Source organism: Cannabis sativa, chromosome 3 (genome assembly GCF_029168945.1).
Source record: "Cannabis sativa cultivar Pink pepper isolate KNU-18-1 chromosome 3, ASM2916894v1, whole genome shotgun sequence".
Classification (NCBI taxonomy): domain Eukaryota; kingdom Viridiplantae; phylum Streptophyta; class Magnoliopsida; order Rosales; family Cannabaceae; genus Cannabis; species Cannabis sativa.
The window spans coordinates 41238887-41253212 of record NC_083603.1 but is presented as its reverse complement, the minus strand read 5'-3'; the positions used below and the strand labels follow the sequence as shown (position 1 = coordinate 41253212).

General features: G+C 38.4%; 3 protein-coding genes across 3 annotated transcripts; all 3 read left to right on the top strand.

The window, feature by feature from the left end:
- Positions 1-1853: 1853 nt before the first annotated feature.
- On the top strand, positions 1854-3731 carry LOC133036075 (uncharacterized). Its single transcript, XM_061112544.1, has 2 exons — positions 1854-2345; positions 2919-3731. The coding sequence occupies exon 2, from the start codon at positions 2919-2921 to the stop codon at positions 3729-3731; it is 813 nt and encodes a 270-aa protein (XP_060968527.1). The 5' UTR covers positions 1854-2345.
- Positions 3732-3900: 169 nt separating this feature from the next.
- On the top strand, positions 3901-5730 carry LOC133036074 (uncharacterized). The gene is made up of 2 exons (XM_061112543.1): positions 3901-5127; positions 5443-5730. The coding sequence occupies exons 1-2, from the start codon at positions 4162-4164 to the stop codon at positions 5728-5730; spliced, it is 1254 nt and encodes a 417-aa protein (XP_060968526.1). The 5' UTR covers positions 3901-4161.
- A 5038-nt stretch (positions 5731-10768) lies between these two features.
- LOC133035736 (uncharacterized) lies at positions 10769-11358 on the top strand. Its single transcript, XM_061111892.1, has 2 exons — positions 10769-11007; positions 11112-11358. The coding sequence occupies exons 1-2, from the start codon at positions 10835-10837 to the stop codon at positions 11251-11253; spliced, it is 315 nt and encodes a 104-aa protein (XP_060967875.1). The 5' UTR covers positions 10769-10834; the 3' UTR covers positions 11254-11358.
- Positions 11359-14326: the final 2968 nt, after the last annotated feature.

Sequence of the window (14326 nt, the reverse complement as noted above, 5' to 3'; positions counted from 1 at the left end):
TAACCATTCTCTATTATAGAGAGCCATTTTTGTATGGTTGGAGTTCATATTTTCAAGTCACACTCCCTTATTTAGCTGGGTGTGTTTAGAGAGCATGTTTGGAGATACTCTCGAGGACCATAATAATGTGTTGTAATTAACTCTAATTGTTTCTCTCTTCTCAGTGATTTTCTCTCTTCTAGGGTTTTCTCCTTTTCTCTTCTCTTCTTCTCGACTAGGGTGGTCGTCGCCGGCCTTTGCTGTGCATCTGGTGCTCCTTAGTAGAGGGGGATTCGTTGTGCAATTTTATTGAGAGTGGTGCTTTTGCTTTTGATTGGAATGTAGAGTTTGGCAAGGGGTGAGTCTTCTCAGAGGCGTCTTTGGAAGGGTGCTGTGAAGCGTTGGGCTTCTTCGTCAATAACGAATGTGCCTCAACGATAGGGTGGTTGGGGTATTGCGTGTGCACTCGATGGATCTTCGGTTGAAACCATTGGTTTGTGCCTTTCATCATCCATTATGCTATTTGGGTGGGTAGAAGTTTTCAAACCTGTCTAGTGAGGCATGGGGTTCTAGTGTGGTGGATCAGTGGTCCGAGTTCATGGTTCCTCTGACGTCGGAAATATGAAGCTTGTGGTTGGTTGGATCTCACTCTCCGATGGATTAGTGATTTTTGCTTTTGTTTGTTATTATTTTATTTTAGATTTATTTTGTTTTTTTTTTGTTTTTTTGCTTTATGTTGTTTGTTTGTCCCAGTTGTGGACTTGCTCTTTTCATAGTCACGAGGGTTTGTATCTTTAGTTTATTTCTTTACCTACTATCTATGGTGGTATGATACTTGTTAACGACTATGACTTTGGGTGTGTGTGTCTTGGTATGTCAGTCTATTAGCCTTGTTGTCGTTTGCTCACCCTTATCAAGAATGATTTGCGTTTACTTATCTTTGAGCATTGTAATGGACGTTGTCCTTGAAACTCTCAATTGATGTACTTTTATCTCTTTGGACATCTAAAAAATTTTTAGTTTAATATTTTTCATAATCGTATATATTATATTTATTTAAGACATCGTGTAAAATTTTAAAAATTTAAAATAATTTACAATATAAATTATAATGTTTAAACACTACTAATCAATTATAATAAAGAGAGTGAAACTCCTTTAACACTCATCTACTATAAATTTAGACTATCACTGTGTATGTATAGGATTGTACCAAAAAATTTATAAACCGCCCAAACCGAATCGAAAAAACCGATAAAAATTACAAACCGAAATAATTCGAAAAAATTACAAACTCGCCCAATTAAACCGACCAACCTAATTTTGCACCTTTAATTTTTTGTTTTTTAACTTTTTTAGTTTTTATTATATATAAATTAAATATATAATAATATCATTGGTCCAAGTTGAGAGATATATAACCAACCCTGTAAATGTGATGGGAGAAAGAGATATAACATTGAAGAGTTGATTGAAATTTGACATTATACCCAACAATGAACACTTATGGCACGTTTACTATACAGTAATCAAAATCAGAATAAATTAATGGAGAAATGTAACGAAATAAATGAAAAATAATCGGAATCAATATTTGTAATATGTTGTTTACTAAAATTTTTTAGAAATAGAATAGTTGTGATTTATCTTATTTACTTTATTAGGAAACGTAATCGGAATGCTTAAATTGACTAAATTGCCCTTTTGAGTTAAACTATATTATATGGTAGTTATTTTGCAAGACATATTTTAAAGGATAAAATTGTCATTATATATTTAATATTAAAAATAAAATAAAAATCATAAAAATCCATTACACATTCCTTATAAAATTGGTTGGGGAAGTTCTCACTTTCTTTTCTCCTTTATTTAAGGGAAATTTGATAATCTATGCTTAAAAATTAAACATGGTGTTTAATTATCCCAAATAATAACACATAAAAAAAATATACCTATGTTTCAATTGTCTTCCAAAAATACCCCCATCATTTCAATTCCCCCCAATCTCTCTAACTTCCCTCTCTCTCCTGTCTCTCTTCCTTTCTCGGTTCAAACTCAGCCAACCCAACCACCGCACCATTGTCTCCCTCTCTCTCCTCACCACCGCACCATTATCACCACCGCTCGACCCAGACGACAGACGAACCCAGCCGACCCACACGACCCACGAACCCAGTCGACCCACACCACCCACGAACCCAGTGGACTCACGAACCGTCGAACCCAACGCACGCCGTCCACCCACACGACCCACACGAACGGCGAACCCAACGCACGCAGTCGACCCAACGGACGCAGTCGACCCACACGACCCACACGAGACCCACTCCGAGGAGAAATCGTCCCAAGCACAATCCACGAACCAGGTATGGGCTAAACTTAACTTTTTTTTTGCAATTTATCATATACATTGTGCATCTGTGATATAACTGAAATGTATTTGTTTTAAATTTATCAATTTTAGAGTTTGGGGAAGAAACTGAGTTTAGGGAGATAGATTTTGGGGTTTTTTTTTTATTTTGTGCGATATTGTGCGACGTGTAAGCGATATTTGTGCGATTAAGGATACAAAATAAGTACTGCATTTGGATTGTTGAATTTGTGCGATTTCTGTGCGATTATGTGCGATTTTGTGCGATAGTTGACTGCTGCATTTGGATTGTTGAATTTGTGCGATTTTTGTCGATTTCTTGTGCGACTTTGTGCGATTTTATAACTATTGTGTTTGCAATTATTATATTTGTGCGATTTTTGGCGATGCCTTGTGCGATGGTGTGCGATTTATATTCAAATATGTTGCCAACCAGGATTATTTCTGGTGTGCGATTAATGTGCGATTTATGTGCGAGTTTGTGCGATGTTGTATGTTATTCATTGGCTGTTATGCGATTTCTATGCGACGTACGTGCGATTTATAATCTTCCTGTTTGTATTTGCAGATGGCTCCAGAACTCATTCTCCCCTTGGCTGAGCATTTTCCTGGGCGTATCACTTACCGAGGAAATGGGTACTTTGCTTCTATTAAAGCAAAGTTTGAAGCCTTTAACCTGACCGAGAGGGTGAAGGAAACTCCTTTTGGAGTTTTTTGGAATGCGAATGAACTGAAATTCTCCGGGGTGATTGTGCATCAACTACTGTTGAGGAAAATGAAAGTGACTGAGGTAAAGAATGATGAAGTGTGGTTTTACGTGGGTAAAACCGAGGCCAGATTTGGAAGATCTGAGTTTGGATTGATTACGGGACTGAAGATGAGCGGTGGCCCCTCGACTGAAGAATTGACTACACTATGTGAGTCTGATCGGATATTGCGGGACTACCTCAATAATGCCAAACGGGTCACTTTCAAAACCCTTTGGCTAGCTTTTGAGGCGTGCGATGTGGCCGACGACGTGTACAAGCTGGGGCTGTGTGCATTTGTTGAAGGAGTGCTACTATCAAGGGCTGAGGGTGTTTATATATGGTCGGATATGCTGAAGTTAGTAGAAAACGAGGAGAAGTTCTTCGAATATCCGTGGGGCCTTCTTTCATATCAGAAGTTGTTGTCATCCACAGCCAAAAGTATGACTGACCTGAGGAAGAACTACCTTGATAAATCTACTAAGGATAAGAAGAAAGGGAAGAAGGAGAAAAAAATTACTCAACCAGAGGCGAAGTACAATGTCTACGGATATGCACCGGCGCTACAATACTGGGCCTTTGAGGTGATGCAAGATTTGGGGAAGAAGTACGGCAAGGTGCAAGGTAGGGACTAGATTCCCTCGAATGTTGAATTGGAGCACCCCCAACACAGTTACGAAACATGATGTCAAGCAACCTGATGTCGCTACCCTATTCGAGAAAAGGGTATGTCAATCTGACTTTCTTTGTTGTTTTGGTATTTCTTTTGCTAAACTGTGCTTTACAACGATTTTATGCGATGTCAATGCGATTTTTGTGCGAGTTAGACCTTTTTCATTTGCAACTGTTTTATTTTGCGAGTTTATGCGATTTTCGTGCGATTATTGTGCGATTTGACTATGCTGAATAGGACTCTGCTATTTTCTGCGATGTTATGCGACTTTTTTGCGATTTTTGTGCGAGTTTAATATGCTTTTTGTGTTTTAAACAAACCTGATCTTTTCTGCGATTTTATGCGACGTGTGTGCGATTTTTGTGCGATAATTAATATATATTTTTTTCCAGATGGTTGTTCTTCAAATTCTGTATCCTAAGAATTGGGAGGTGGACTATTGGAAGAGCAATTGTGAGGGTGAGGTCCCCACGGTGGAAATGGGGTTGGATGAGGTCGAAGAAACGCAAGTCGGGGCGCAAGATTCGACCGCATTCCAGACCCAAGCCGAACGGGTGGCGGATTATGTGAAAAAGTCCAAAATTATTCCACCATCCCCACCCAAAGAAGCACCAGACGCCTCCACATCTGCCACCGTGCCCCCAACGCCTGCCACTGTGCCCCCAAGCTCTGCTCCAGCCAATGACTCCAACTACCTCTTGTTGGCTAAGAGGTTGGAGAAGGTAGAAGCGCAACAAGTTGCGATTCTGACTGCGCAGACTGAGATGAAGGCTGACTTCAAGAGAAGTCAGAAAGAGATGAAGAATCTTATCATGGATCAAATTGCGACCGTGATAAGTTTGTTACAGAAGCAGCCTTCGGAGCCGACACAACCATCAGGGCCGGCACAACAATCAGACCCCACACATCCATCAGACACGGCAGAGCCATTACAGACGGTACATCCATCACCGCCCACATATGATGATGATGATGATGTCTACCCAGAAGATTGGCAACCTGACGCATGTGACGTTCCTTCTACTCCTGCAAACGCCATTGTCATTTCGCTGGGTGATACTGAATCTCAGGATGTGGAAGAGTTGCAGGGGCCACCAGATGGAGTGGAGTTCTGTAGGCTTAGGCGAAAGCGCAAGCCGGTTTTCTTGAATGACTACACTGCTGGGAAGAAGAAACAACGACATGGGCCCGTGGTAGTAGACACCCTGAAACCGGCGGACGCCCGGCTGTTAAAATTTTTCCAGAAGTGGATCACTTATGCTAGGGACAATGGCCGTCCTAGGGATGTTCACACTGGCGAAGCCACTAGATCGTGGTTCGTGAAGTTGATGGTGCTGAACGAATGGCTCGAAGATGATGTAAGTTATTTCTTAACAGAATTAATTTATTGTATTTTTTATTGTTTGTGCGACTTATATGCGACTTACATGCGATTTATATGCGATTTATACTCACTCTATATGTAATCTGGTTTATGCGACTTTTATGCGATTTATGTGCGATGTGCTTGCGATTATAAACTGATTTATGATGGTTCGCGATTACTGTGCGATTATTGTGCGATTGTTGTGCGATTATTTGAAACAATTTTGGTAATTTGCTGTGCGATTTCCTGCGATTCGTTGTGCGACTTTTATGCGACTTCTTTCTAACTGTTTTCATTTGGAACACAGCAAATTGATGCCATGGCGCACTTATTGAGAAGAAGACGGACCCTGTACCCAGAAGTCTACACCCGAAAAGGTGTAGTTTTGGACACATCTGCTCCACAGTTCTTTTCCATGTTTTGGAATATGTGTGAGGGTGACAGGAGCAAGATGAAATGGGATGAGAGCGTCATGAGTTACGTGCAGGGGATACCGCACAGATACTTGCCATGTTGGGAGAAGCAGGAGTACATATACTTTGTGTTGCACCTTCCCAAAGAGCGCCACTGGGTGGCAGTGTTGCTAAATTTATAATCACTACGCAAGTATACGCAATCAAGTAGTACACTCACACAGGTGAGGTCGAACCACAGGGAATTGGACTAATTACTACTAAATTATACTATTGATTCTATCTGGTAAAGAATACTTTTTTATGAATTAAATAAAACAATTCAGAAAATTAAAACTAACAAAAGGAAGATTAATCAAGATAAGAAAATAGGGAGACGAATCATGTTGTTAAGTTACCAATGTTAATGTTTCAATGCTATCCTTCTCTTGAAGTGAATGACAGATTATGAATTAACCTAGCTCTTTTCAGATCTTCTAGGTTCTAAATCTCATGCTCTCTAATTAATCTCTTAATTAAACCAACATGAAATCAGCATTAAGCAATAATCTAAATGCCACAAAGGCTATGTAAATACTTTCGTTTCACATCAAAACCTAGACTATCCAATTTTAGCATTCTCAATTCTCACTTTTCAGATTTTGAATTGAGATCATAAAACATGTAAAAGGTGATCAATCTTGCACATGGAAATTAAACACAAATATGAATAGTATTCACAATCAAGATGGAGGAATGACAATTATTCATTAACTAGGAAAAACTTAAACAACATTCATCATTCTCCCTAAATAGGAGTTTAGTTCAAAACATCCATAATCAAATCCATAATTAACATTGAAACAGAAAATAACATAGAAAAATTAAAGAGAAGAGAAAGAACTAGTTGAAGCAATTGATCCAGGTCGCCACAAGCCGCTCTTCTAGCCTCCTCCTTTGTTTCTAGGGTTCCAATTCTGAATAATCCCTAATTTTCACGAACTCCCTCTATTTAAACCAATTCTCATCTTTAAAATTCGTGAAATTACGAAACTGCCCAAAAATCCCGTCACTGGGTCCCCGTCGCGACTGGCAATGCCCCCGTCGCGACGGGGTTGAACTTCGATTTCTTGAAAATTTCTCTGCCAGTTCCTGTCGCGACTGGCATGTTCCCAGTCGCGACTGGCATGTTCCCAGTCACGACTGGAACAGGCAGCGACACAATTTTTTGGTTTTTCTTCTCGATTCTTTCACCACTTTTCCTCAATTCTTGTACATACTTTCTTTAAACACCCGAGGACCTGAAACAAAAGAATCAAGCGTAATATAGTCCTAAAACTAGAAACAAAGAGTGAAAACTAACCGAAAATAAGACCCAAAACTTAGACTAAAATTAGCCTAACAAATTCCCCCAAACTAGATTCTTACTCGCCCCCGAGTAAGATAAATGCTACTAACTACTAATCTACTAACTGAGCTATAAGATAATCAGAATACTACTGCTCATGTGTTGTTCTCTTCCATTGCTCAAACTAGAATTTCAATTCCACCAACTCTAACAATTAATTTAGATGCTCAGTTTATCACATACTGCATAAACACAAGATGACTTCACAATCGAAACAGTGTTATAATGGTTTTACTCTTTCCATTCATTCCACTACCCGATAACTCATATGCTTGCATGCTTACCTCTCTCCACTAATGTTGACAACATCCTTTCAGAATCAATAGGACTTTTTGAGGTTTAGAGAGTATGGCTTAGATCTTTGGAAAATGAAAACAATTTTGGCTAAAGATATCATAAGCACAAAAATAACCCCCAAGCTTCTTCTAATTTCAAATTTTCCAAAATGTTCCCACAACTAACCAAGATTGAGACTTTTCTTCTTTTCCTTCTTATCCTCAACGTCACTGAAATTTATTATTTTTTCCTGAATCATGTTTTTTTTTTCCTTTTTTTTTCTTTTCTTTATTTTTTTTCTTTTTTTTTCAGTGATATTGATCTTACAACTTATATTTTTTTTTCTCAATCTTGCACGTTTTTTTCTATCTTCTCTCACACCATGCATTTTGCTCCCCCAAACTAATTATATAGCTTATGATATCATTGATAAAATAGTGAGGACAAAATTTAATAGTGTGGATACATATTTCGATTCAACAGGTGAAGAATAAAATAAGTTTAGGCTCAAGAGGGTTAACTAAGGATAATCATTTCATGGTAGGCTTGAAAGGCTCAAACTATCCAACAAATGCCTAAATCATATTCTTATTGAATGTTGTCAAGGATTTCGCCTCAAAAGAATAAAACATGCAAGTTCTAAGCTATCCAGTCAATCTTACCACAAACCATAGTAAAATAATTATAACATATTTCACAGATCATCAAATTGCATTCTTACACATGTTATACAAGCATCCAAACTAATCCAAAGAGTTAACAGAATTAAGCACACAGTTATTTTGCAATTTCAGAGCACATTACATTAAAGAGCAGCACACGATTATCTTTTAGCTTATTGCCATCCTTAACTAAAACAGAAAAAAAAACTAACACAGAAAATTAAAGTGCAGAAAATAAAATTTTTAAATCTCTCCCCCCAAACTAAATATGACATTGTCCCCAATGTGTTAAAATAAAATTGTGGTTGAGAGATACTTACCTGAGCACCACATCAACAAGCGGTTGACGCCCGTAATAAGCGTCATGCAAGACAACTTGAAAATTATTGTTGTACTCGCCTTCAAGCTTGGCAAGCGATGAGTTTGAACAAAAGTCAGCACCAACAACATAAGACTTTGGATGATGTGCTTGGGGAGAAGCCTTTGGTAACTTTAAGAGAATACAATATGGAGAATGCGGCATTAGTGGAAAATAAGGGTCCATTGGTGGTTCATAATATAGTGGTGTTGACAACCTCAAATCAACAACTACAAGTGATTCTTCTACCACCAATGGCACCTCTTTCTTGCTTTTCTCAAATAACCTCTCAATTGGTTGTTCAGTTTCCTCATGACCATCCACATCCTTGACTGTGATTTGATCTTCAATAATTTCATCATTGAGGATGGATGTTTCTTCATTCACCAAATTGAGTTCATCATTTGTTGAGCAAGCATCCAATGTATCCAAATTTTCAACCACTTCAAAGGATTGTTTCTCTTCAATTCTAGGCTCAGTCTCTTCTATGTATTCATCTGATGGTGCTTCTACTGTATTCAAACAACTCTCATAACTTTCGTTATTTGAGTTATTATCCTTAAAACTCTCTGAATCCTGCGCCATTAAATTATCACATAGAGCTTTTACCATGTCCGCCAATCGATTAATCTCTTTTGGAAGTGATAGTATATCCTCCTCTTCTTCAATTGGTTGGGGTGAGTTTGGACAATAAGGAGGGTATTGATGACTCCAACCTTGAAGTGATGGATTCCAATGCCAATCATAATCAAAATCTGCCATATCATTCAACAGATTTATTGCTTCATGGCCTCTCCTTAACAAAGGCTCTCCAGTAACCTCTGCTCCATAATCCACCCAACTTTTTGTTTCATCACCAAGTCCATTATAAAAGAGCCACGTAAAACATCCACTTGAGAAAGTGGGATAACATCTCTCTCCAAGCTCTTTAAATCTCCTCCAAGCAGAATAGAATGATTCATTGTGTTGTTGGGCAAAATCCTCAAGATATAGCATCTGGATTTATCTTGCAGGTTAAACTCATAAGTACAACATTAGTAAAATAAAAAAAATAAAAAAATAAAACGAAATTAGTAATTAAAAGATAAAAATTCGAAACAACAAAATTAATACTAAAACTAAAAAGAAAAACCAAATTAGAACAAAATTTAACTTTTAATAATATTACAAAATTTAATCTAAAAGAAACAGATTAGAAGTAAGCAAAAATAATTAACCAAAGTAGAAGTTAGTATAATTTTATGTAATATCAATCTTTACACAATTCCCCGGCAACGGCGCCAAAAACTTGTTGCTAAATTTATAATCACTACGCAAGTATACGCAATCAAGTAGTACACTCACACAGGTGAGGTCGAACCACAGGGAATTGGACTAATTACTACTAAATTATACTATTGATTCTATCTGGTAAAGAATACTTTTTTATGAATTAAATAAAACAATTCAGAAAATTAAAACTAACAAAAGGAAGATTAATCAAGATAAGAAAATAGGGAGACGAATCCTGTTGTTAAGTTACCAATGTTAATGTTTCAATGCTATCCTTCTCTTGAAGTGAATGACAGATTATGAATTAACCTAGCTCTTTTCAGATCTTCTAGGTTCTAAATCTCATGCTCTCTAATTAATCTCTTAATTAAACCAACATGAAATCAGCATTAAGCAATAATCTAAATGCCACAAAGGCTATGTAAATACTTTCGTTTCACATCAAAACCTAGACTATCCAATTTTAGCATTCTCAATTCTCACTTTTCAGATTTTGAATTGAGATCATAAAACATGTAAAAGGTGATCAATCTTGCACATGGAAATTAAACACAAATATGAATAGTATTCACAATCAAGATGGAGGAATGACAATTATTCATTAACTAGGAAAAACTTAAACAACATTCATCATTCTCCCTAAATAGGAGTTTAGTTCAAAACATCCATAATCAAATCCATAATTAACATTGAAACAGAAAATAACATAGAAAAATTAAAGAGAAGAGAAAGAACTAGTTGAAGCAATTGATCCAGGTCGCCACAAGCCGCTCTTCTAGCCTCCTCCTTTGTTTCTAGGGTTCCAATTCTGAATAATCCCTAATTTTCACGAACTCCCTCTATTTAAACCAATTCTCATCTTTAAAATTCGTGAAATTACGAAACTGCCCAAAAATCCCGTCACTGGGTCCCCATCGCGACTGGCAATGCCCTCGTCGCGACGGGGTTGAACTTCAATTTCTTGAATATTTCTCTCGCAGCTCCTCGTCGCGATCGGCATGTTCCCGCCGTGATCGGCATGTTCCCGCCGCGATCGGCATGTTCCCGCCCTCACGACCGGAACAGTACGACACAATTTTTTGGTTTTTCTTCTCGATTCTTTCACCACTTTTCCTCAATTCTTGTACATACTTTCTTCAAACACCCGAGGACCTGAAACAAAAGAATCAAGCGTAATATAGTCCTAAAACTAGAAACAAAGAGTGAAAACTAACCGAAAATAAGACCCAAAACTTAGACTAAAATTAGCCTAACAGGCAGTTGAGGTGGATATCGAGAACTGGGAGATCATTGTATATGATTCTGATATCGGTGCCACCGTTGAGGCAGCCATGGAGTCATATTTGAAGCCTTACAGCGAGCTCTTTGCAAATCTAATTCGAGATAGCGGTTATTTCCAATACAACAATTATGTACATCCGGTGGAGTTGGGCGATCTCAGTCAGCTCCTACCCCTCCATTATAGACGAGCTACCTCGGAGGTTGTACCACAAACGAACAGCAGGTGAATCTCTTTTTCTTTTGTATATTTTGAGTAATTTATTTAATTTTGCACTCCATTATGAATTACTTAACTTAATTGTTGCTAATATTTAGTTTTTTTTTTAGTGGCAATTGTGGAATGTATGCCATGGAGCACATTGAGCACTTGATGCTGGATCGGTCGTTGGAGCATGTGCATGATGATAACATGCTCACCTTTAGACATAGGTGGTGTGTGGACCTATTTTACCAGAACTTAACGTGGTAGTTTTTTGTAGGTTTTTGCAATGTTAATCTTGTACACATAAACTCCCCTTTTGTAATTGTATTATAATCTCACCAAATTTATATATAACAAGTAAATTTAAAGCTATTTAAATTGTTGCTTGTATCAATTTATTTCTTTTTTAAATTTTTCATAAATCCTGTGAAAAGATGACTTCTTGATAAATTATTTCACTAGGAATCGCATTAAAATCGCACATTCATCGCGCATAATATCGCCAAAATACACAAACTAACAAATCTAGATTAGTTCACATCGCAGAAAAATCGCACCATAATCGCACAATGTCGCCAAAAATACAGAACCAAAGCAAACTCAAAAACAGGATCCTGTCAGTTAACATCGCACAAAAATCGCACCATAATCGCAAAAATATCGCCAGACAATACAGAAACGAGCAACCAAAAAACAAGATCCTGTCAGTTAACATCGCACAAAAATCGCACAATAATCGCAGGATATCGCCAAAAAATACAAAACAAACTACAAACTAGCTCCTGTCAGTTACAAATCGCACAGTAATCGCATAATGTCGCCTAAAATCGGTAAACAAACCAAAAAATTATTAATCTAGGAGAAAAAAGCACAATATCCAACAACCAGCAATACAACACATATTCATTTAAAAATTGGAGAAATGGTTCAAACTCGAGCTTTGCATGTAGCTCTGTTGTGCCCTGAACCGTGACATAGCGAACAATGACGAGGTTCCACTACCACCTGACCACTAGACGGTCGACGCTTCGTCGGTCTTCTACCTGCATTGCTCTTCCTAGGCCGACCTACTGGTTTTTTCTCCACTGGTACCCCGATTCTTATGTTCTTGATATGTTCCGGTAGTACCCACTCATCCTCCTCGCCAACAATATTAATTGTGGCATCGTAGGTTTTCTTCCACGTTTCTTTAGTGTAATATGGAGAGCAAAGTGTGTACACGCTCACATTCTGACTAACTGCTGCGGCACATGCATGTGGACAAGGGATTTTCAGCATTTGGAAAAGTCCGCAAGTGCATGTTCTCTCCACTAAGTTCACATCACCACCTCTCTCACCTTGAGGACTCGTACCAACGTTGAACAATTGGGCACCATTACGAAGGACACTCCTGAACATACCATCTTTGTGTTGATCCTTTAAATCATTTTCAAAAGTAGTAGCCAAAGGAGTAGCGCACTTACTAGCCTTTTCGAGACGAGAAGCAAACCAATTTTGAAGTGTGAACCTGATGAAGTCAACCAAAATAGTTACTGGATATTTTCTGAATTCTTCTGTCACCTTGTTGAAGCTTTCGGCAGCGTTGCTTGTCATTATGTTGTACCGATCGCCTGGACAATAAGGACGAGCCCACTTTTCAAACCCTATTTGCTCGACGTATGTAGCAATGGCAGGGTCCATCTGTTTCAGCACCTCAAAATGCCTATCACATTCCGTCTTGTTCCATGCGTAAGCTGCAAGCCATATTTGCTTGTTGCATACATCAGTCTTAAACTTGTGATTGACATTCATAGTAATATGCTTGAAGCATGCACAGTGGCATGCTTCTGGGAAAACAACATCAACAGCATGTTCAATGCTTTGATGCCTATCCGATATGAACATAAGATTTTCAACCGGACCAATGGCTTCCTTCAACTTCCGCAAGAAATACTTCCAAGAGTCATGATTCTCACTGTCAACAATTGCAAAGGCTACCGGAAACAATTGGTTGTTTGCATCGTACGCAACAAAGAACTAACGTTGTTCCTCCATACTTCGTCTTCAAGAATGTTCCGTCGATACTAATCACAGGACGACAATACTTAAATCCCTTCCTACAAGCATCGAGTGACCAGAAACAGTACTTGAACCGGTTATCCTCGCTGACAATGTCAGTAATAGTGCCTGGATTCTTCTGTTCCAGCATGTAGAAGTAACCATATAATTTCGTATAAGATTCTGCTGGAGTACCCCTCTTGTACATAACTGCCTTCTCTCTACATCTCCAAGCTTTCTCATAACTCATCTTGATGCCATATTCATCAAACATATCCCTCTGTATGTCTTTTGCTTTGTAGTTAGATCCATCAGATGTGTACTTGTTCTTAATAATGTGACCAATGACCCACGGTGCTGCTTGCCGGTGATCAGAATGTCTAGAATCCAAGTTACATGTGTGTTCGTTGTGAAACACAGTAACCTCAAACATGTCACAAAGTGCCTTCTTCTTCCCCCTTAATCTCCATTTACAATTTTCATCCTTACAAGTAACGTAAAACACATCAGTGCCAGACTTACTTACCATCCACTCAAAATTATTTTTCAGTGCATACCTACCAACTACATTCTTCAATTCTTCCTTGTTTTTGTACAACTTGCCAAGATATATCTCCCCTGAAGGCGTACCACTAAGAGATGTTGTATACACATTATTTTCCTCTATGTCTTCCCTTGTCCACACAAGAGGTTTGAATTTAGTAGAAACTTCAAATTCAGATACAGGAGCACTATCAGAAGGACTCGGCCGACCGCTACTAGTTCCTCGGTGTTTGGCGATTCTCACTACGGGGTCTTCTTTGTCGCTCTACTTGGTTGCTTGGAGTTAGTTCCATCCTCAGGGGAGGTACATCTGTAGCCACATCATCATCCACACCCAAATCAACCACAGGATCATTGTTGTAAAAGGGAGCATCGAACTCATCTGAATGATGAAATTCGATACCCACTCTCTCATCATCTACATTAGTGCCAACTTGCTCGTCCAAACCAACCCCCATTTCAGTTTCTGGGACAAAGGTCCCAACAACACTTCTAGGGGTTACATTTCGGGGAGTCTGCTCCAAATTCACATTCTTCTTCACCTTTGTCACAAATAGTGGCAACAAGTTGTCCACACTCATTTTTGCCTTCATGCTCAAGAACACTCGTAGTTGACTATCTTTCACTAAAACCTCAGGTGGAAACTTAGTGCCTTTCATGTACATGTAAAGAACTTCTAACTTCAATTCATACACCAAGGGGTCCACCTCCAACTCTTCATGCAAAACTTCACGCAACTTTTTCAGTGTACACTCAACGT

Bases quoted from the DNA above. Each gene is read 5' to 3' on its own strand.
- LOC133036075 (XM_061112544.1), top strand. From the start codon at position 2,919: ATGGCTCCAGAACTCATTCTCCCCTTGGCTGAGCATTTTCCTGGGCGT.
- LOC133036074 (XM_061112543.1), top strand. From the start codon at position 4,162: ATGGTTGTTCTTCAAATTCTGTATCCTAAGAATTGGGAGGTGGACTAT. The intron at 5,128-5,442 runs GTAAGTTATTTC...TTTGGAACACAG, and splicing joins ACGAATGGCTCGAAGATGAT to CAAATTGATGCCATGGCGCA.
- LOC133035736 (XM_061111892.1), top strand. From the start codon at position 10,835: ATGGAGTCATATTTGAAGCCTTACAGCGAGCTCTTTGCAAATCTAATT. The intron at 11,008-11,111 runs GTGAATCTCTTT...TTTTTTTTTTAG, and splicing joins GTACCACAAACGAACAGCAG to TGGCAATTGTGGAATGTATG.